At 39.3% G+C, this 24,518-nt stretch overlaps 1 protein-coding gene across 1 annotated transcript in view; it reads left to right on the top strand.

Moving 5' to 3' along the window:
- Positions 1–24,518, top strand: part of LOC122564546 (PH domain leucine-rich repeat protein phosphatase 1-like) — a 193,223-nt gene that overhangs the window by 129,982 nt on the left and 38,723 nt on the right. Inside the window, exons 4-8 of the mRNA XM_043719602.1 lie at positions 8,639–8,805; positions 14,610–14,756; positions 15,096–15,326; positions 21,628–21,830; positions 24,035–24,095. Coding sequence (XP_043575537.1) covers positions 8,639–8,805; positions 14,610–14,756; positions 15,096–15,326; positions 21,628–21,830; positions 24,035–24,095 — 809 coding nt within the window. The remainder of the gene's footprint in view (positions 1–8,638; positions 8,806–14,609; positions 14,757–15,095; positions 15,327–21,627; positions 21,831–24,034; positions 24,096–24,518) is intronic.

The raw sequence follows: 24,518 nt of genomic DNA, 5'->3' as shown, positions 1-24,518 counted from the left end.
AGGTTCCTGAAGAAGGGCTAATGCCCGAAACGTCGATTCTCCTGTTCCCTAGATGCTGCCTGACCTGCTGCGCTTTTCCAGCAACACATTTCCATCTCTGATCTCCAGCATCTGCAGACCTCACTTTCTCCTCATTTATCTCTCCACCCTGCAGGCACTCTGCCTCTATTCCTGATGAAGGGCTTTTGCCCAAAACGTTGATTTTCCTGCTCCTCGGATGCTGCCTGAACTGCTGTGCTTTTCCAGCACCACTCTAATCTAGAATCTGGTTTCCAGCATCTGCAGTCCTTGTTTTTAACCTAGGAAATGCCATCACCAACTCAAGGAAACCCAAACTGCTTTTGTTACACCAAATGGATTATATTAATACTGAACCATTTGATTTGGGTTTTAAAACATCCCAGCTGCATTCTAAAGACGTACAAGTCAAGTTGTAGCTGAAATCCCTATCTTTGTAGCTGATTTAGATGATACTGTAACACAGGGGGAGAGCAAGTAAGACAATTTTGAGTCCTGTTTATGTAACTGCACATAGCTGGCTTAATTATAAATTTAGCAAAAAATGAATTTAAAAAAGAAATGTCACTTACCTAGACATATTGCAGGCTAAGGACATGTCTTGCCAAGAACAGTTAAAATTTCTACATTTTCTGTGTTTTCAATTGAAGGCTTTAATAAAACTAAACAGGAAATCATGAGTCATGGTCTCCAGTGAACGTGGTCACAAGTGGTGCAGCAATTAAAATAGGGGGTGCTCAAGGAATCAGGAGTTCATCAGGGTTGAGTCCAAGGCCCCATCATCTTCAGTTGTTTCATTAATCCTTCCATCCTAGTGACTCCAATTGTTATCAGGTAATGCCCAGTTGATGTTAGTACTGGATAAGTCAGTTTCCTGACAGGAATCTGGCTTGAAGAATTTTTTCTTATTTTTGTTACTGAGTGATCTTTCACTACATCGTAAGGTCTCAATGTTGCAGTCTTAGAACAATAAAAGAAAAGTTAACAACAAGAGAACTAAAGATAAACCAGGGAGGGAAAATAAATCACTGTTCCCTTATATCACAAATTTCAAGACTTTTTACAGTGGAAATAATCCACTGAACAGATTGAACAGAAACAACAGCTTTGAATGCGAATCAGTACATCTTGTTACACTTCCTCCTAGTGCTATACTTTACCTGATGTACCTTCAATTCCATTTCTTTTAATTTCAAAAACACAGCTTCTCTTTTTTTTTCCATCAATTACATCCCATCATTCCTGTCTGAGATTTATAATAGATTCTTATTCTGAAATAATTACTTTAAATTCCTTTTCTTAGGAATGCTGCTTAGTATTTCACTCCATCAAAAGATTTCTCACCATTTCAGGGTTTAATACATGCTTCTTTGCTCAGCTCAGGCTAGGAGGGCCGAAGGGCCTGTTCCTGGGCTGTAAATTTTCTTTGTTTGTTCTTTATTCTGTCTCGAATAACTTCCCAGCATAGACTAAAAATGGAAGACAGAGTCTGGAATGTTCTCCCCCTGAGCCCCCGAGTAACTACTTCTCTCTTGAATTACAGATACTGTAGTTTCTAAAAGTTAATTGTTAACTTCAACCACTGACAAATCTATGTGCTTAACTTAGAATTCCAAGAACCCAAACTTGGAGTAAACACTATTGCAATGCATACATATAAATCTCACAACTTCATCATAATGCTTAGCGTAATTCACAATCCTTAGATACTAAAACATGTGTCCATATGCAGCAAGACTTGGACAGCATACAAGCTTGGGCTGATATGTGGTAAGTAACATTCATATCATGCAAGTATTGTGCATTGACCACAAGACCAGAATCTAATCATCTCTCCAATAACATTACCACTGCTGAAATGCCCAGTATTAACACACTGGACTACCCCACATTCTTGATGAAAAGCTTGTGCCACAAATGTTGACTCTCCCAACTCCTTGGATTAGATTAGATTAGATTACTTACAGTGTGGAAACAAGCCCTTCGGCCCAACAAGTCCACACCGACCCACCGAAGCGTATACCACCCAGACCCATACTCCTACATTTACCCCTTCACCTAACACTACGGACAATTTAGCATGGTCAATTCACCTAACCTGCACATTTTTGGATTGTGGGAGGAAACCGGAGCACTCGGAGGAAACCCACGCAGACACGGGGAGAATGTGCAAACTCCACACAGAGAGTCGCCTGAGGCGGGAAATGAATTCGGGTCTCTGGCGCTGTGAGGCAGCAATGCTATCCACTGTGCCACCGTGCCGCCCACTAAAACATGCTGCCTGACCTGCTGTGCTTTACCAGTGTCACACTTTTCGACTCTGACTCTCCAACATCTGCAGTCCTCACTTTCTCTTAGACTCTTAACTGGGATAGCAATATAAATATTGTTGGAAAAAGAGTTGTTGAGATGCTGGCATTTCTGTGCTAAGTTCTCAAAGCCTGTCCATCGTCTACAAACTAGAATTCAGGTGTTTGATGGGATTCTGTCTCCAATCCAGGATAACAACAGTCAACCTTGACATCCTCCAGGACAAATCTTAATCAGCACCCCATCAACCAACACACAGTGGCAACAGTGTTTGTACCACAAACCAGGTTCACTGCACCAATTCACCAAGCCTCCTTTTGCAGAAGTTTTCAAAACTATGACCTTTAATACCAGGAAAGACAAGGATAGCAGGTGCATAGGAATGTCATCACATCCAAGTTCCCCTCCAAGCCAAACACCATCCTGATTTGGAACATTTAATACCATTTCTTCACTGTTACTGGGTCAAAACATCCTTCCTAACAGTACCATGGTTGTACCTATACTACATGGACAGCAACAGTTCAAGGTAGTAACTCATCACTACCTCCTTGAGGGAAATCAGGGTTGACCAACCATTACTGGTTTTGCCAACAATGCCCCATCCCATGAAAGAGTAAATAAAATAGCTGAGAGGGGATGACACCACATGGTGGAAATACTTGGTGTTAGTGATGGTAGTTATTGTTGGAAGCTTATCCCAAATCAAACGTGACACCTGAAATAACTCCACAGAGGACAGTATCCGGTCACCAAGTCGCCCTTTATTTATGCATGAACAGTTCTTGACTATAGTACTGCCTCATACAGAGTCAGACACACGTGTGTCAGTATCTCTGACACTCACCATTTTTAAATGTCAGTCGGGGCTCCCTGATTGGACCAGAATTAACAACACCAATCAAAGAACTCATATTCTAAGGTCCAGCTGGTTAAACTAGTTACAATCACTACAACAGCAAGCTTGCAAACAGACTAACTGAATTTCAGTCTGTTGCCACAAAAGGGATGGAGTTGTTAGCTAAGGAACTGAACTTGGAGAAGGAGTCAGCAATACTGACTTCTGTCTTCATATTTAATTAGAGAAAATTTTTGTTTGGCCAGTACTACATGTCAGACAGGCAGTCTGATATTTTAGCAACGGTGGAAAAGTCAAGAGACTATTTGTGAGGTAGAACTGCACCTCAGCTGATATGTGAAAACTACCTCTCCATCTTGAAGTGATGTTGTTAAGGGGTAACAAATAGATGAGAAATAGAAGCCAGCCAAATATAGATCCTTGTCAACAGCAGTGATAACTATATTGAAGCTGAAAGAGAACCCAGTGTCAGTGATTTTTCTGGCTGTAATAAGAAAATAATAGAACCAGGTGAGAGCAGTCCAACCCAGGTGCCTGACAGTTGAGAGGTGTTGAAGGAGGATGGTGTGGTCAATTGTGACAAAGTCTGATGTTAGGTTGAGATGGAAAAAGTGGGACATTTTATATTGAATAAAATTGCATAGGATGTCATGGATGACTGTTAAAAACTATTTCAGCATGGTGGCGGTGTGGAGATTTGATGAAAGATTTAAAGAAGGAATTCTCAGAAGGATGGGAATGGATTTGAAAGACAGCAACAATATGTGCAGGGACCTTGGAGAAAAAAGGAAAATTGACGATCCGGCTGTAGGTTCTGAGAATGGTAGGGTAAAGAGTTTTATTTTATTGTAAATGGCAGTGGTGACTGCAGGTTTAAAGGAAAGAAGGAATAGTTTACAATATCAGCTAAATTGGGAGACAGGAAGGGAATTTGGGTGATAATTTTAGTGACAACAGGATTATGTTTCGGAGGTGTGTCTTATGGATGATTTGCACTGAAAGAGGCATGAAGATTGTTTGAAAAAAATCTAGTGCAAGGTATGGATAGGACAGGTGGAAGCATAAAAGACAGTTTGGTTACATGTTGTAATGAGAGGAATGGATGTGGCTGATCAGTTGATCAAAATGCTTTGATGTTAATATCAAAATAAGCTGTGAAATCCTTATGCTTGCTGTAGGCAGGATGGAAGGGACAGATGAAGAGGGTTTAAGAAATTGGTTTAGTGTGGAGAAAAGAAGCAAAGTTATCTTAACATTTCTGGATGACCCTGGAATGGTAAGCAGTTATAGCAGACAAGAACTATACACAACTGTGTTTTAAGAAGCCCAACCAGATCTGGTGATGTGTAGCTAAACCTTTCAAGTCTGTTACTCTTGGGTTTAAGGGAGTGGTGATGAGGGTGATTCTAGGGAGAAAGGCCAGCTTGAGGGAGAGTAATGGTTTTATTGGGGACTAAGACATTAACGTTTGAGATGAGGTTGCCGTTGAGTGAATCAGTAACTGCAGAAAAGCTGTGTCAAATGGAGAGCCAAAGGCTAGGTAGGTTTGAATTGGAAGGTGCCATTAATTTTCCAGATAGTTACTGAAGATGGTATTGTAAGCACCTTGTAATAAGGAGAGTCAAAGATCTTCATGCTGATTTTTATCAGCCTGTGCCAGTATGTATTTATGTCAGTGAGAATAAGACTAGACTGTTGGCTAATGACTTTTGTGGTCAAACTGTCTGTAAACACTTTGCTATTAGCTGACACAAAGATGAGTATGAGAGTGAGATGCCAGAGGCAGCACAAATGGGATTATACAAGTCTACATCTTCAGGAAAGATGGATAAAAAGAAAATATTATGGTGCATTTTTATACCACAAATCAAATTGGATTTTTTTCCTTGGAAATGCAGAAAAAGACCTGCATTGTTTGTGAATAGTTTTTGAGTCATCATTATATTGTTTATTTTGACTTACCCCAAAAGACTCTGGCCTGCAAAGATTTAATTGTGGTGACGTTCTTGAGCAGAAATCCTTTTAACTGTTTCTTTATTTTGAAAGGTATTATTCAATGTCTGGTGTGAAAAAGTTCGGCTGCTTATCTTGCATATTTTATACTAAAGCAGGACTCAGTTGACAATCTGTGTTCAGAGGAATCATTGTAAAAGAGGGAAGAAAATGAAACTATTTTGTACATTTCTAAATCAACATTTTTTCAATGCTAGTAAGCAGTGTATGGAATGCTAATGAAACATCTAAGTTTTGAGCAGTTAGGCAATAGATTAATACACTCCTCTTGATTATGTTAAGAGTGAACAATCTACACAATGTGCCTTTGTTTGCTTATTCAAATGTTGCCTTTATACTGCTTCCAAGTAATTTTTTTCCCCAAAACAGGTTTACGCGGTGCATTCCCATTCATACTGTTGTATCTTGTTTTTGTTATAACAAAGTATAAAAAGATCGTTCAGAAAACACAAGAAATCAAAATAATGTCTTCAAATTATGCATTTATTTCAACAGTTGAAATGTAATTCCGATTTCTCATTTATATTCCTTCCAAAACAAATCTGCAAATTTGAAACATTCTGTTGGTAAAGACTTCTCAATTTTAATTATCACAAAATAAAATTCATAATATATCTACTGTTCTTTAATCAAACAGGATTTGCAATTATGATTTCCAATTGGAATAAAGGAAAATTTGAGTATGTGAATCATAAGATTACTGTACATACTTTAAAAAATGCAACAGGTTCTGGTCTTGAATGGCTGTTTTGCTATCTGGATAGAGTCCAAAAGCTAAAGCTGATCTCCCCTCAGATATTTATGCATACACTTTCTCTACTTAGAATTTAATGTTTCAGAGCTGACTGACATTCTTACAATATTATTTTGTACTAAACTAAATCAACATTAATGAATGAATTTATACTGTGTCAAATACTTGATTTTGTTAGATATTTCGCTATTTCCATAATAACAGTCTCACTTATTCAAGATTCTAATTTTTCAGTATAATAGTTTTTTTTGGGATGTGCTAGAGAAAGTCAAATTTCCAAATTTGACATCAAGACATGAAGCAGCCACTGGACTGCTTAGCTTTCTGGCCGAAATGCAGGTTTGGCTATCGTTCCCCATTTGTCCTGCCTTGTTGTTGATGAAGTGGTGATTCAGACAACTCACTATCACCAGCCCCTGCAAGCTTGTGGTAACATGTCTGAAGAAATGTTCTTCATGTTTGAATCTCTCCACGGTTTTCCATTTTTGCTGCATTTATCCAGTAAGTTGTGAGGGAACATTTCACAGCTGAGCTTAATGGTGTTTTCTTTCGTTCTCGAGACTTCTGTTTTCAGCCAAGGTCACTGGCCAATGATTTGTAACAGAACCATGGCAAACTCTCCAACCTTGCCCACTAACCTGTTTCTTTTCATCAACTGTTTTGCTTAGATCTGTCTACTCATAACCATCCAAGAATAGAATGTAAGTTTTTTCTGATTTTTGTTTTGACCGTGTCTGTTGATACAGCATGCATATGCACTCTGCACTGTTTCACCTCCCCCCACCCCCTCACTGAAATCCATTTCAGTAGCAAGCTTGATTTCTGCGTGCATTTGACATAGTTGGCATTGGGTGTCAGTTGACACTTGCATATGGATAATTATTTGAGTGTGAGGTGTTGTCGGGGATTTTGCAGTCAGCCACAACTTTGTGTTAACATAGTATTCATCTGCATACCCTCAGCATTGAATCACTTTATTCTTGCTGTACTGGATATGGAATCTGACTCATTTCACTGCTAACTTAGATCAAGCTGAGGACTGAAGCAAAATTCTGAAGGATAGTCATTTTGATTTCCATGTTAACCCTCTTTCTCTTTCACAGATATTTCTAGAACTGCCAAGTTTCTTCGATACTTTGTTCATGTTGTAAATCTCCGGCATCTGCAGTACTTTGCTTTTATTTGACTGAAGTTAAAACCTTATTCAGTTCTGTTTGACTCAGAATTTGAACTTTTCTTAAGTTGTCACTTCCATGATCAATCACCAGACATCAAAGAGTAAAATCAGATTTAAAAATACTTACCAGAATCACGATCACAAATTGAATGGAAGCTGCTAGAATTGACTTGTAATTTGTGTTACATCAGAAAAAACTTCTCTTCCCTCTCCCTCTCCCTCCCATGTTCCCTAATTCAAAGCTTTTCTGGAACAAAGCTCAACGTTCAGTTGTCAGGACATGAACTTGTACACAATTTTCTTCAAATTTCCTTTTCCCTTTGCTTTTTTCGCTTGGTTTCCTTGCTTGTTTTCTCATTTTCATTTTCCTTATCGTATTTTCGTTTTCTTATTTTCCTGGTCTCTGTTTGATTTGTTTCTAATAGCTAAAAAATAAAATATAAATGAGAAAGCAGACAAAAACCATTGAGTTAACTATTGACAGTTAACCATTGAGAAAGACAAGAATTGACTGACTGCTAAAGCAATTTTTTTTGGTTTATACCTTCAATGAGCAAAGGTTAATAGAATCATACATACATTGTTTCTGTTGAATCTCACTGCCATGTGCCAGCCTTCCATTTTCCCATCTGTTGAAATGTGGGGCTAAAAATGGATCCCATATTTTGGGTGTGGAGTGGAGACGAATCATATCAATTTTATAGGCTCTTTTGAGGCATAACCAGTGAACGTGTTTGTTACAGTAACCATAACATACAATCCTTACTACTACACCTACCTTTTTTGTGAAATGATGTTAGCCACAGGAAGGAATTTAACCAAGTCACTTTTATGAATGCATGCACTGAATCTGCATGAGATGACAATTTGTTCTTGAGGTCAGTGACTGTAAATAAAATCTTGTCAATATCCAAACCAATTCTCTATTTGAGAGCTTATCCCCTGATTCTCTTTCAGCTGTCTGATTCAAATAGTCTAGCCATATGCACACAATCTAGTTTTTTCATTATGTTAAAATGCTAAATTAAATCTTCTAGCAAATAAAGACCTGTACAGTAAGCTGTTCATTGTAACTTATAACTTTTTAGGTTGAAAGTTAGTCAAGTGGTCTTTAGTTAAATCTGTCCCATAATGAAGTGTTCAAACCAGGCCAGTATTCTTATATTGTTCCTTATTATCTTAGCAGTGCATCTAATGCTGTGTTATTTTTGTGAACCATTACAGCAAAAAAAATTAAAGCTCCTTACAACAGTGTTACAGGTTATTTTTCAGTCATTTTAGCTATTTTGTTAATTAAGAGTTCTATAATGTCCAGAGTCAAGTCCCTGTTGTTCACTCATTGCTCCCTAACTTACTATTGTGTTTCATTTTAAAAGACCTCCTTTTACAGTCCTCATCCAGTTGAGGATTTTCTTTCAGATGTTATTCCATAAGGTGTAATGTGTTGAGATAAAGAAGTTTGGTTTAACAATAAAGAAAATGTCTTGTGCCTATTGTTCTGTTTTAGATCGTGTCCCAGAGAATTGGATCAGTGGATTTATCATGTTGCAGCTTGGAAAATCTTCCACGTAACCTTTTTTATAGCCAGGATCTAACTCACCTGAACCTGAAACAGAATTTCCTCAAGCAGAATTTAGGGCCTGGAGCAAATGGAGGCTTGAATGATCTTCAAAGGTACCTACTTCTAATTTCTTTTAAAAAGTACCTTAAAAGGTTTTGTTAATATTTTAAATCATCACCCTTTTCTTAATATTTACTTATTGTGCCTAAGGTGGAAAAGAACGTCTAGATGGAGTGCTTTTGATTAAAACATTACTCACCTATCCCTCTAGAGCACAGTTATAAAAAATATGACTGTTGATTTAAAAGCATTCTTTGTTCCCAGACAAATTTGCTATCCTCTCCTAATTCCAAATCTGTTATTGAGGAAGTGTAAGTACCCACTGCAATGAGAACTTGGTGCTTTTGAGGAATTGACTTCGAGGAACCATACTCAAAATTCAGTGTAAGCTGAAAAAGCAGCAGCACCAATTGGCAGGACATTTTTACTTTCAGGTGCAGTGTTTTGTCTGGTTTGCTTTAGCATTAGGACCTTCTACTGAAAGGCTAATTATAGTTTTCATATTTACAAATACCCGTTTTAGAAGTCATTTTGCCTTCCTATTCTATTCATTAATTTCTTCTGAGCCAACAGATTGCAGCTGTGCTTTGGAATGTAGTATTTAGATGTAAAGTAGAGAATATCGACTGAAATAAATTTAACACTGAACTGAATTGATAGCACATTTATTTCTTATCTGATTATGATCAAAGCTGGACATTTACATTTGATCTTAGATTTTCACAAGCCACTTTTTATGTTCTTGCTTCAGCTTTTAATTTAATCAGAATTACTAATAGATAGTCTGTTCAATCTTATCAAAATCTGGTGAACAGCTATAAGGTTTTGTTAGGTAACTATTGCTGTCTTATTGGTGGTTCTATTGTTGATTCTATTGTGGCCTTAAATTGTGGGCAGCATAGTGGTTTGTGTGGCACGGTGGCTTAGTGTTTTGCACTGCTGCCTCACAGCACCAGAGACCTGGGTTCGATTCCAACCTCAGGCGTCTGTCTAAGCAGAGTTTGCACATTCTCCCCGTGTCTGCGTTGGTTTCCTCTGGGTTCTCCAGTTTCCTCCCATAATCCAAAAGATGTGCAGGTTAGGTGAATTGGCCATGCTAAATTGTTCAGGGGTGTGTAGGTTAGGTGCGTTAGTCAGGGTTAAATATAGGATAATATGGTACGGGAATGGGTCTGAATGGCTTGCTCCTTGGAGGGTCTGTGTGGACTTGTCGGGCCGAAGGGCCTGTTTCCACACAGTAATTCTCGGGATTCTATGATTCTATGTTCCACTTGACTACTCCAAATAAAAAGCAACAGAGTTCTCCCCATGACCTAGTCAGTAGTTATCCCTAATCAACATCAAAATTACGTTCTGGTCAATGATTTAATTGCCGTTTGTGGGAACCTTTTTTGCATAGACTGGCTACCATGTTCATATGCATTTCCACAGCAACCACAGTTCAGAAACGCGTAATTGGCTGTGAAGCGATTTGGGGCATTGTGAGACCCTGAAAGACATTCGATTAATTCCAGTTCTTTCATCAATTATATTTTCCTGAAAGCACATTCTTGAGGAGAATAGCATTCTGCAGTGACTAGTGGGGTACTGCAGGGATTGTTACTAAAATCCCAGCTTTCACTTGATATGTTAATGACTTAGATGAGGGAACTAAATGTAATATCTCAAAATTTGCAATGACAAGCTGGTGGAAGAGTGTGCTGTGAGGAGGTTGCAGAGTGTTTTTGATAGGGTCAGTGAGTGACCAAATGCATGGCAGATGCAATATAATGTGGATAAATGTGACATTACCCACTTTCCTAGCAAAAGATAAGAAGGTGCATTATTATTTGGCTACAAATTTAGAGAAAGTGAGGACTGCAGATGCTGGAGACCAGAGTTGAAAAATGTGGTGCTGGAAAAACACAGCAGGCCAGGCAGCATCCGAGGAGCAGGAGAATCGACGTTTCGGACATAAGCCCTTCTTCAGGAGTGAGGCTGGTGTGCCAAGCAGGCTGAGATAAAAGTAGGGGGGAGGGGAGCTGGGAATTCGATAGGTGGAAGGAGGTGAGGGTGATAGGCCGGAGAAGGGGTGGAGGCGGAGAGGTTGGGAAGAAGATTGCAGCTACTGAGGGCGCTGCTGAATCCGGGTGTTGGGCCTGAGATAAGGTCCCAACCCCCGGAACAGCACCGCCCTCTTAACCTGCAATCTTCTTCCTGACCTCTCTGTCCTCACCCCCTCTCCGGCCTATCAACCTCACCCTCACCTCCTTCCACCTATCGTATTCCCAGCGCCCCCTCCCCCCAATTCCCTCCCCCCTACCATTTTATCTCAGCCCGCTTGGCACACCAGCCTCATTCCTGAAGAAGGGCTTATGCCCGAAATGTCTATTCTCCTGCTCCTCGGATGCTGCCTGGCCTGCTGTGTTTTTTCAGCGCCACATTTTTCAACTATAAATTTAGAGAGGGGTCGTTCAACGAGACCTGGGGGTCTCCTTTCACCAATCACTGAAAGTAAACACATACGTACAGCAGGCAGTAAAGAAGGCAAAGTAGCCCTGCTGAGATTTTCCAGCAATTTCTGTTTTTATTTCAGGCAAATTGTATGTTAGTCTTCACAGCAACAGAATTCACAATCATAAACAGCTTTGATGAGGCCCTACCTGGAATGTGAGCAGTTTTAGTCTCCGTATAGAGTAATAGAGTCATCTGAGGAAGGATGTTCTTGCTATAGAGGGAGTACAGTGAAGGTTTACCACATTGATTCCTGGGATGATAGGACTGATGCATGAGGAGAGATTGAATCATTAGGACTGTATTCACTGGAGTTTAGAAGAATAGGGGTGGGCATGATTTCATAGAAATGTATAAATTTCTAACAGGTTAGATGTCGGAAAGATATTCCCGATGATGGGGTACCCTCAAACCAGGAGTCATAGTTTAAGGAAAAGATGTAAACCTTTTAGGACTAAGATGAGGTGAAATTCTTTCACCCAGAGAGTGATGAGCCTGTGGAATTCATTATCACAGTAAGTGGTTGAGGCCAAAACATCATGTTTTCAAAAAGGAGGTAGATATAGCTGTTGTGGCTAATGGGATCAAGGGATATGTGGGGAGGGAAGGATTAGGGTATTGAGCTCAATAATCAACCATGATCATAATGGATGGTGGAGCTGATTTGAGGTGTTGAATGGTCTACCCCTGCTTCTATCTTCTTTGTGTCTGTGTGCACCATCTAAGAGGCTATTCTTTTTATAATTTCCTTGATGGTGAATTTTGGCCAACTTTTTCAGGATAGGCATCGATCAGACTGAAAGTTTAGTCTTATATGAATAGGTAATTTGGAACTGGCAATTAACATACATGCTGTATTACTAACTAAATGAAAACTGAGAAGTTGAATAGAGTCCTTATAATGTTGGCATTGATTTGTTTCAGCATTTATTTGAGGAGGTGAAAAAGATTGCTCAAAGTATTTTGGTGTGATTGTGATTTTGGCAATGTGTGTGAACTGCAGGGATTTTTAAATGTAGAAGAGTGCAGAGGAATTTAAGTGAATATATTCCTAGGTTTTGCCTATTCAAAAGAAACGTTACTTATTAATCTTGGTTTATAAATGATGTGCTGTTTCCCCAAGTTATATTCTAATCTAACCTTTGTTCCCAGAATCACTTTACTTTGCTCCACACCATAGCCCTGTTTGGACCAATTTGGACCTTTTTTCTTTTTTCCTTTATAATAAAGCTGCATTTTAGAGATGGATTAAAGATTGCAGTGTAGAGTTAGCAGTTTCAAAGGAAATATAAATTGTTTTCCCCATTTAGAGGTGGCATCTGAATCATCAGTGTAGAATGGTGTGCTGGATATTTTCAGATATTCGAAGAAAATGGTGGCAGAGAAGGTTAATTTGCATTATGACATGGTATGGTTCAAGGGAAGATAAAATCTCCAGCCGTCTGTTTTGAGAACCTTGAACAGGATGAAGCAGTGAATGAATCAAATGGATTTCTAGTTAATTTAATATACTGTACACCAGAGTGCTATTCGAGTGTTGCTGTAAACCATGTTTAGATTGAACAGTTTTAGCTGCTGTGAAATATTTATTAGTGACCTTTTCATATTTGTTTTTGCATTGAGTCTGAAGCACTGAGGATATTCATGCTTTGCTCAAAAAGAATGATGAACTTAATGCTATAAATAGTATATCACCAAAAATTCTATTTCAAAATCATTCTTATTGTTTGAGAGAAAAAGGATGCCTGCATCTCTATAATCCTAGCTGTGTACACTTTTGGAATATTATTTGCAAGGGCTTATTTTTAAAGTGAAATAACCTTTACAATCACGTTGCTTACCCTCTTTTGAAAAGAGTCCCATTACATTATTTATTGTTTTGAAAATGTTACATGTAACTCTAATAACATAGTATGCAAAATTGAAAATTATGGTCAATTGATAATTTGCCATGACTCACTTAAATTTATAAAGTGCTTCAAACATGATTACATCCCTGGGAATTTATTAGAAGTATTGTAAGACACAATTTGAGAAAGAACCACATAGATATCTTGTATAAGTGACCAAAAGGTTGGTCAAAAATAAAGGTGTTAAGGATCAAGTTATTATATGCTATTTACTGATCCAGTAATGAGCCATGCTATATTACAGAAAAAATAAAGCTGCTAAGTGAAGACTTTCTGTCAGCCATTTTAACAAACCTTTTCTACAGGGATCACACAATATTTTCCAAATGAGATAGAATCCTGTTCTTGCATTGCACATTATAGCTATTTTTGAATATATTTATGAGAGAGCTGCAGGCTTTTGTAAAGTTGCTGTTCCGCTGTTTATCATGGGTCCATTGATTCAGTGCAGTTTGCTTAGAAGTAGTTTTTCATTTTCAGTAACTGGTTTCAGACTTGAAGGTTGTCTATACGCTGTTCCAGCTATGTTATTATCAGCCATCCCATTTGGAAGGTCAGGGGTGAGCATGAGTCTTTCCTGGATTGCGATGAGTGGATCGATTTATTGTTTTTCGTATTGCTATAGAATTTGCCTGCCATTTTTAAATTAAAGTCGAAACTTTTAGATTTTTTTTTCCAATCAGATATAATGATGTGGCATCCTTAAGTGTCTCAAAAGATTGCTTTTGATACTGTCTGAATTTGTACTTACTGCTTAGGGCATGTTTCATTGAATCCTATGAAGACACTCACTTATACATTGAAAACTCTTCACATATATTTTGATATTCAGGACTTTTTTTACTTTGCAAGACAAATTTTATCACCTTCAACTGGTGCAAAATGAAAAAAAGATGTGTTTGTATATTTAAACAGGAAAAATAATTTTAAAGGTCGAGCCCCATAAAGCAAGTCAAGTCTGATCTTTGTTTTTGTAGTAGGTCAGTTTTTTTTTGTTGTTAACTTGTTCATTTTAGCCAAACCATGTTTCCTGCCAGTGTGTATATGATCCATGTGTGACTGTCAAAAGTTTGCAAAATGTCTGCCAGAGAAGTCTGTTTTGCTAAGTAACCTCATTGATACAAGAACATCATTTCTGTTTTCAATGTGACTTATGCTAAGAGTCAGTGAGTATTACATAAACTGCTTTCTATTGCTGACACTTCAGTGAACAGGCAATGCATCCTAACCTCCACCCCCATGAGTGGTTGGAAATAAGTGAACTCAAGAGTGCTAAGTACTATATGGACATCCAAAGATTTTAAAGAAGCAAAATTTGAAAAATGACTCACAAGACAAAAGGTTCTGGATAATATCAATTCCATTTCTTTATTATTTGATCTTTGACCTGCAATGTCAAGCTGTTGTTTCAGTTGTATATTTTTCAAATTTTTCCTGATAAATTTATGCTGCAGGTTCATGAAGCTGAAAAGTTTAAACCTTTCCAATAATCACATGGGAGAATTTCCACTTGCCATTTGTGATATACCAACCCTTTCTGAAGTCAATCTTTCCTGCAATGCCCTACGATTTATTCCTTCAGCGGTTAGCAACATGAATAAGTAAGTACTGGAGTCTGATGCAAATTTTGATACGAGACATTTTTATCTTTCATTACTGTATTAATTTTTTCCATATTGCCAGGAATATTTTACTTTTAAAGGGGGACAAACAGAAAGCTAGAGCCATTCTGAAGAAGGGTCACTGTACCAGAAATGTTAACTCGGCTTTCTCTGCATATTTGCTGCTAAACCTGATGAGTTTTTCCAGGAAATTCTGAATTAGTTTTTGATTTCCAACATGTGCTGTTCTTGTTTTTTTATTTGGCTGGAACCTTCAAGTACGCTTGAGAATATAAAGACTGATGCACCTCTTTTTGTTTCTCTCTTTATGCAAATCAGCCTACAGACATTTTTACTGGATGGCAACTGTCTTGGTTCTCTTCCTCTGGAGCTGGGGAAACTGGTGCAACTGAACTACCTGAGCCTTTCCTTCAACGAATTCAGAAGCATTCCTGTAGTTCTGGAGAGTCTGAAAGCTGTGGAAAAGCTTTGTATGTCAGGCAACTACATTGAGACATTATGCTTGCAAAGTTTGAGGAGAATGCCTCACATCAAACAAGTGGATTTAAGGTAGGTTTTTTGCAAATTCACCTGGGTTAATAAATTTACAGCATTCATCGCACAACTCTGTTTCCATGGTCTGTGTAAAACAAAAGTAACTAACATTTGTGTTCGCCTACCTCAAATCATTAGAATGATCTGACTTGTTATTTTGGACTGTTTAGAACTGCAGTCTGGCAATTGCCAACTCTTCCTGTGGTGCTGCTGAGCTGCCAGTCCTTGGATTCGGTAGGCTGCTCTTGGATGCAGGCTGCGTGTTGAGTTGGACAATGGCTTGTTAATTGGCCATCACTGGCAATATGTTGCACTTGGTCTACCGCCTGCCGAGGTTGTCTCTTGTTTCATCCTTGATGCAAAATGAGCTTTTTCTGCGCTTCAGGGCAATCTTGTTTTATTGCATTTCTAAATTTACAATGCATTGTTATTTGCACAGACTCACTCATTAAATAGGTTCATTTTATAATTTTTCATTCTATTTATTCATTAAATCTTTTCCATTGTTCCCCTTGAATGGAATAATATTTGTTTGTTTAGTTTTCTGTAAGCAACATCTGAAGGAGAAAATTAATCTCCACTTGGGAGAGGCAAGGTTTGATCAGGGATAGTCAGCATATCTTTGTCAGAGGGAGACCATGCCTAACAAAATTGATTCAGTTAATCAAGGACGTGATCAGATGTGTAAATGAGGGTAGGGGAGTTAATGTAGCTTCTGTGGATTTCAGCAAAGCCTTTGACAAGGTCCCACAAGGGAAACTGATAAATAAGATGAAAGCATATAGGATCCAGGGTAACTTGACAAGGTGGAGCCAAATTTATTTAATGGTAGGAGGCAGAAGGTGAAGGTCGAATGCAGTTTGTGTGACTGGAGGCTACAGTTTAGTGACATACCTTGGATCAGTGCTGGATCCTTTAATGTTCTGTGAAATATATAAATGATATAGAAAATATGGGATGCAGGGGGTGAATGTGGTGGTGTTGGAATGAAGAGAATAATAAATACGTTTGCCATTGACAGTAAGGAAGAAGATCATAGGTTACAGGTGGATATTGGCAGATCAGTGACAGTTGAAATTTAAACCTGATAAGTGTGAGGTAATACACTTTGGAGGAAATAGCAAGACAAGAGATGGACGACAGGAAGAATTTCTGGCTGTAACAGTTGCTCCTTTTTTGAGGTATTTTGGATGCTGGAGATGATTTCCTTGAATTCCAGGATCAACAATTACTGTTTTATATGCTGTTGCACTGTTTTGGAACTTTGGGGAAAAAACATCAAAACAACAGCAGTTTCAAAAGGGAGAAGAACAGACAAAGGAAGCACATGGTGAGGTCATTGCAGGAGAGAGAGAGAGAGAAAACCTGCATAGTTATTGTCTTTGCTGCTTGAATTCATGTATCGCTGGACATCAGAGTGCATCTGGGAGAAATAACAAACAGTGAAATTCACAACTGATCTTGGAGGAACTGTTGGGCGAAGTTCACAGCACAGAATCAGATAAGTTAATCGTTGTTTTTAAGTGTGGCCTATAGAGAATCTGCAGTAGTGAGTAGAGTGGGTTCTTTCTTGATGATATGCTTTTTAGTGATATGTCTCTTGATTAAACATAAATATAAGCCATAACTATTAATTTAACCTAGGGCAGTAGAGGAATAAGACGGTGTTATTTTCTGGGTTTGTAGATTGAGTAGGAGCAAAAATGGCCTTTAATAGAGTGATATGTACTTCTTGTCAGATGTGGGCGTTTAAAGAGAGTTTAAGGTTACTGTAGATTATATCTGCCATAAATGCTGTTGGCTGCAAATCTTATCAGATTGAATGGTTCAGTTGGAAAGACAGTTAGAAGCAATGAGGAATTTGCAACAGCAATAGTATGTGATGGATGGCATTTTTAGGAAGGGGGGAAAGTCTCAGATACAGTCACATAGATGGGTTAACTCCAGGAAGGGTAAGAGAGGAAGCTAGTGCAGGAGTCTTTTGTGTATGTACCCATTTCAAACAGGTATGTTGTCTTGGAAAATGTAGGGGGTGATGGATTCTCAGGGGAACGTAGCACGAACAGCCAAGTTTCTGTATTGAGACTGGCTCTAATGCAACGAGGGGTACATCTGATTCCAAGAGATCAATTGTGTTAGGGGATTCTCTAGTCCAAGGCACAGACAGACATTCCTGTGGCCAGCCGCGAAAAAACAGAATGGTGTGTTGCTTCCCTGGTGCCAGGATCAAGGATGTCTCAGAGAGAGTGCAGAATGTTCTCACGGGGGAGAGTGGCCAGCAAGAGGTCATTGTCCACATTGGAACCAATGACATAGGAAGGAAAAAGGTTGAGATTCTGAAGGGAGATTACAGAGAGTTAGGCAGAAATTTAAAAAGGAGATCCTCGAGAGTAGTAATATCTGGGTTACTCCCGGTGCTACGAGCTAGTGAGGGCAGGAATAGAAGGATAGAGCAGATGAATGCTTGGCTGAGGAGCTGGTATATGGGAGAAGGATTCATGTTTTTGGATCATTGGAATCTTTTTTGTGGTAGAAGTGGCCTGTATAAGAAGGACGGGTTTAATAAATTAAACTGCATTTATTTCAATGCAAGGGGCCTAACAGGGAAGGCAGATGAACTCAGGGATGGTTAGGAACATGGGACTGGGATATCATAGCAATTATAGAAACATGACTCAGGGATGGGCAGGACTAGTAGCTTAATGTTCCAGGATACAACTGCTAAAGGAAGAATAGAAAAGGAGGCAAGAGAGGAGGGGGAGTGGCATTTTGATAAGGGATAGCATTACAGCTGTGCTAAGGGAGGATATTCCCGAAAATACATCCAGGAAAGTTATTTGGGTGGAACTGAGAAATAAGAAAGGGATGATCACCTTATTGGGATTGTATTATAGACCCCCCCTAATAGTCAGAGGGAAATTGAGAAACAAACTTGTAAGGAGATCTCAGTTATCTATAAGAAAAATAGGGTGGTTATGGTAGGAGATTTTAACTTTCCAAACATCGACTGGGACTGCCATAGAGTTAAGAGTTTAGATGGAGAGAAATTTCTTAAGTGTGTACAAGATAATTTTCTGATTCAGAATGTGGATGTACCTACTAGAGAAAGCGCAAAACTTGACCTACTCTTGGGAAATAAGGCAGGGCAGGTGACTGAGGTGTCAGTGGGGGAGCACTTTGGGGCCAGCGACCATAATTCTATTAGATTTAAAATAATGATGGAAAAGGATAGATCAGATCTAAAAGTTGAAGTTCTAAATTGCAGAAAGGCCAATTTTGACAGTATTTGACAGTTCGCAGGTAAAGGGACGGCTGGAAAATGGGAAGCCTTCAGAAATGAGATAACGAGAATCCAGAGAAAGTATATTCCTGTTAGGGTGAAAGGAAAGGCTGGTGGATATAGGTAATGCTGGATGACTAAAGAAATTGAGAGAATGGTTAAGAAAAAGAAGGAAGCATATGTAAGGTATAGGCAGGATAGATCGCGTGCATCCTTAGAAGAATATAAAGGGAGTAGGAGTATACTTAAGAGGGAAATCAGGAGGGCAAAAAGGGACATGAGATCGATTTGTCAAATAGAATTAAGGAGAATCCAAAGAGTTTTTACAAATACATTAAGGCTGTTTTCCCTGAGCGTCGGAGGCTGAGGAGTGACCTTATAGAGGTTTACAAAATTATGAGGAGCATGGATAGGATAAATAGACAAAGTCTTTTCCCTGGGGTGGGGGAGTCCAGAAATAGAGGGCATAGGTTTAGGGTGAGAGGGGAAACATATAAAAGAGACCTAATGGACAACTTTTTCACGCAGAGGGTGATACGTGTATCAAATGAGCTGTCAGAGGATGTGGTGGAGGCTGGTACAATTGTAACATTTAAGAGGCATTTGGATGGGTATATGAATAGGAAGTGTTTGGAGAGATATGGGCCGGGTGCTGGCAGGTGGAACTAGATTGGGTTGGGATATCTGGTCGGCATGGACAGGTTGGACCGAAGGGTCTGTTTCCATGCTGTACATCTCTATGACTCTATGACAAAAGGGTAACTATGGAGAGAATAGGGCCCCTCAAAGATCAGCAAGTCGGCCTTTGTGTGGGGCCACAGAAAATGGGGGAGATACTAAATGAGTATTTTGCATCGGTATTTACTGTGGAAAGGTATATGGAAGATATGGATTGTAGGGAATTAGATGGTGACATCTTGCAAAATATCCATATTGCAGAGGAGGAAGTGCTGGATGTCTTGAAACGGGTAAAGGTAGATAAATCCCCAGGACCTCATCAGGTGTACCCTAGAACTCTGTGGGAAGCGAGAGAAGTTATTGCTGGGCCTCTTGCTGAGATATTTGCATCACAGGAGACTGAAGGTTGGCTAACGTGGTGCCACTGTTTAAGAAGGGTGGTAAGGACAAGCCAGGGAACTATAGACCGGTGAGCCTGACGTAGGCGGAGGGCAAGTTGTTGGAGGGAATTCTGAGGGAAAGGATCTACATGTATTTGGAAAGGCAAGGACTGATTATGGATAGTCAACATGGCTTTGTGTGTGGGAAATCATGTCTCACAAGCTTGATTGAGTTTTTTGAATAAGTAACCAAGAGGATTGATGAGGGCAGAGCAGTAGATGTGACCTATATGGACTTCATTAAGGCGCTCAACAAGGTTTCCCATGGGAGACTGATAAGCAAGATTAGATCTTATGGAGTACAGGAAGAACTAGCCATTTGGATACAGAACTGGCTCAAAGGTAGAAGACAGAGGGTGGTGGTGGAGGGTTGTTTTTCAGACTGGAGGCCTGTGACCAGTGGAGTGCCACAAGGATCGGTGCAGGGTCCTCTACTATTTGTCATTTACATAAATGATTTGGATGCGAGGTACAGTTAGTAAGTTTGCAGATGACACCAAAATTGGAGGTGTAGTGGACAGCGAAGAGTGTTACTTCAGATTACAACAAGATCTTGACCAGATGGGCCAATGGGCTGAGAAGTGGCAGATGGAGTTTAATATTGTGCGCAATTCTGGTCTCCTCCCTGAAAGATGTTGTGAAACTTGAAAGGGTTCAGAAAAGATTTACAAGGATGTTGCCAGGGTTGGAGGATTTGAGCTACAGACTGGGGCTGTTTTCCCTGGAGCGTCGGAGGCTGAGGGGTGACCTTATAGAGGTTTACAAAATTATGAGGGGTATGGATATGGTAAATAGGCAAAGTCTTTTCCCTAGGGTCGGAGTCCAGAACTAGAGGGCATAGGTTTAGGGTGAGAGGGGAAAAGTATAAAAGAGACCTAAGGGGCACCTTTTTCACGCAGAGGGTGGTAAGTGTATGGAATGAGCTACCAGAGGAAGTGGTGGGAGCTGGTACAATTGCAACATTTAAGAGGTATTTGGATAGGTATATGAATAGGAAGGGTTTGGAGGAAATATGGGCCAGGTGCTGGCAGGTGACAGTAGATTGGGTTGGGATATCTGGTCAGCATGGACCAAAGGGTCTGTTTCCATACTGTACATCTCTGTGACTCTGTGACAAGAGCGTACTAAATGAATGGCAAAACACTTAAAACTCAAAGGAAAAGGGGATTTTGGAGCGCGACCCACCAATCCCTGAATGTGGCAGGACAGGTTGATAGGGTAGTTAACAAGGTATACAGGGCTATCTTTCATGGCATAGACTACAAGAGGAAGGAGAATATCTTGGAGAAATACAAAACTTTGGTTCGGCCACAGCTGGTGTTCCGTGTGCACTTCTGGTCTCTGCACAATAGGAACAATTTGATTGCAGTGAACGGGGTGCAGAGGAGATTCACCAGAATGTTTCCTGGGGTGGAGCATTTTACTTATGAAGAGAGGCTGGATGAGCTCAAATTGATTTCTTTCGAAGAAAGAAAACTGGGAGGGAAGCTGTTAGATGTGAATAAGATTGAGAAGTATGGACAGGGTGATAAAAAGAATCTGCCCCCTTATCACCCACCCTCTTGATGAAGAGTCAATAACAAGAAAGCACAATTTCAATTTGAAAAGAAGAACATTTAGTGGGAATTGGAGAAAAAAATATTTTCACAGAGGGTGATGGGATTCCGGAATCCACTGCCTGGAAACTTCATCATGTTTTGAAAAATACTTGGGTGAGTACTTGAAATATCACAACATTCAAGGCCATGGGACAAGTGCGGGAAAGTGTAGATTTAGAGTAGTTTTTGCCTCGACAGGTCGAGGGGTCTCATCTGTACTGTATGATGCTTTGTGCGAAATATAGTACTAAGCGTAACAAGTCAAAACTTTCTTTGGGAATGTTAATTTCTTTTGTTAAAATTTACCTAATTGAATTTAGACTCAATCACATCACCAAGTTGGACGTGGCAAGTGTGGATTTCTTGCAACATGTTACTCATCTAGACCTGCGCGATAATAAACTGACTGTTCTTGATGGCACTGTATTTGAGAATATTGAGGTTATACACTGTGAACGAAACTACCTAACCAGCCTTAAAGTCAGTGGATATTTCCTGAAGAATCTTTATGCTGCAACAAATGGTATGTTGATACTTCATGGCACTGAACCTAAAAACACGACATTCAGTTCAACGGCATAAATATTATTTGTGAGCATAAAAATAAGATACACATGCAAGTACTTTTCAACTTTAGAAGGATGTCGATGAATTTTATCCATTTCACATACACTCTTCCTCATCTTAGCTCGAATCTCCTTCCATCTAACCATACACTTTCTTATTCAATGGCAATTCCATCCCTGTCATGTTGATGCAGTGATTTACGTTGGTTTTCTACATCGATTGTTTTGAGTGGTTACTCACAACAATTCATGTAGAAAGTGGTTAATTCGATTGAAAACCTCTACAATCACCTACCAGTTGTGCTCCACTCACTATTGCTTGCCATCGCAAGTTGACTCATCAGTGTTAATAGGAGGAATGGCACCGTCATGATGAAACATCAATGAGATGTCACCTATTTCTCAGCTGGAAAGCTTCACTCTATTGGTGGGCACCACATTCAACTGATTTCTGTTCTTTGCTTTTGGCCCTAATCATGGTTTGGAACTGCCAGTGTTGGACTGGGGTGGACAAAGGTAAAAAAATCACACAACACCAGGTTATAGTCCAACAGGTTTATTTGGAAGCACTAGCTTTCGGAACATTGCTCCTTCATCAGGTGGTTGCCAATCACCCTATGGAGCATTGCTCCAAAAGTTAGTGCTTCCAAATAAACCTATTGGAATATAACCTGGTGTTGTGTGATTTTTAACTTGGCCCTAATCCTGCATTTGTATATTGTAATGGTAATACAAATTTTATTAATAAAGTGACATTGTTATTGCTTGTACTTATGCCACACATGCAAAAGTTACTTTGGTTGTGTATACCGCACATATGATAACCGCACATATGATAGAGGTGAGGGTTCTGGCATGTTCCCTTGGCTATGCTGTCATCAATGACTTGCATTTTAAATCGGTCCACAGACTTGACTTTGAGAATCACTTCTCTTTGAGATTGGTAAAAGAGAATATGTCATGTCAAAGAACCGTGCTCAACATGATGCGAACCATGTTAATTTACAATAAATTTCAGGCTCCTTGATCTGTGCTGGAATTTAGAAACCTTTGGGCAAGTTTTGTAAATTGTTTGATTAGAATTCCTACAGTCTAGAAACAGGCCATTTGGCCCAACAAGTCCACACCAGCCCATTGAAGAATAACCCACCCAGACCCATTCCCTTAACCTATATTTACCCCTGACTAATGTACCTAACACTATGGACAATTTAGCATGGCCAATTCACCTGACCTGCACACCTTTGGATGTGGGAGCACCTGGAGGAAACCCATGTCGACACGGGGAGAATGTGCAAACTCCACGCAGATAGTCACCTGAGGCTGGGATCGAACCTGTGAGACACCAGTGGTAACCACTGAGCCACTATGCAGCTCATTGCACCTGATTTACCATCTTCCCAGTTTTCTGCTCTTTTTGTTCCAAGAATCAGAATCCTTGGGCACTGGTGTACAAATGCAGTTTCCCAATCCATTCTTTTAAGGCTCAGGTCAGCAAGGAGCATTTTTAAAATTTTGTCCCATGATGTCACCTTGCAGCAAGGTGAAATTATATAAACAGGAAGTGGCTTGGTGATATGAAATGGTGTCATAATAAGTGGAAAGGTTTTTGTATGGTCACATAGTATAATCAAACAATATGAAGTTTAGCATTCATCATCCAGTATTTTGCATTAACTTAGTAGAAAAAAAGCCATATTTAAATCCATACTCTCACCAACCCCAATCTAATCTCCAGTAGATTTGTGTAGCTTGTTATTCTGGTGAAGATAATGATGATTCAAAATAATTGTTCAAAAGTCTCCTAAGGAAACTTAGTAAAACCAGCCAGTATATAAGATGGAAGGGGAAAGCAGTAAGTAATCTAATCTAAAATTTCAATAAATATCGAGAAAGGCATGAGCAGAAAATATATTTTGCTTTGTGGAAAAACCAATGCGGTGTGTTGATTCACCGGCAGAGTGACAGTAATCGTTATTCTTGGTCTCTTCTTGACCAAGTCCAGTTTGGTATTTGCAGGAGCTTGAGGAGAGGATGGCCACCAGGAAATATGTAGTCCACAGAGATCAGAAGAGAAGAATATTAAACATAAAAATGAATTCATACAAAGATTTTCCTCTCAAGCAAACGAAGAAAGTAATTGAATTATTCTTCATTTCAGAGCTTGAATACATTGATGCCTATCCGGTACCTAACAATCTCACTTATATGGATGTGTCAAGGTAGGTAACTTACAGTTGGTTATCCTCCAGGAAGTATTCCTCTTCAGTTTTGTCTTTTTTTGGAGATTAAAATGGAAAGGGGTGAGATTGAATTTCATGCAGTTATTGATCTAATTTCTACAGATTCACTCCAGCTTCAAAGTAATCTTGTATCAAAATAATAGTGTAAACAATTTGATCATTATTTTTGTTGCACTTCCATCAAACTTTCCAAATATGATGATCCAAATACAGATTCATGTATTAACTCAATTTTAATGGCTGGAGTTGATATAATACATGTGAAGCTGAAAATGTGTTGCTGGAAAAGTGCAGCATCCAAGGAACAGGAGAATCGATGTTTCGGGCATAAGCCCTTCTTCAGGAATGAGGAAAGTGTGTCCAGCAGGCTAAGGTAAAAGGTAGGGAGGAGGGACTTGGGGG

The sequence above is a fragment of the Chiloscyllium plagiosum genome, chromosome 29, assembly GCF_004010195.1.
Source record: "Chiloscyllium plagiosum isolate BGI_BamShark_2017 chromosome 29, ASM401019v2, whole genome shotgun sequence".
In the NCBI taxonomy this organism is placed as follows: domain Eukaryota; kingdom Metazoa; phylum Chordata; class Chondrichthyes; order Orectolobiformes; family Hemiscylliidae; genus Chiloscyllium; species Chiloscyllium plagiosum.
This window is presented reverse-complemented; position numbering and strand designations above follow the sequence as displayed.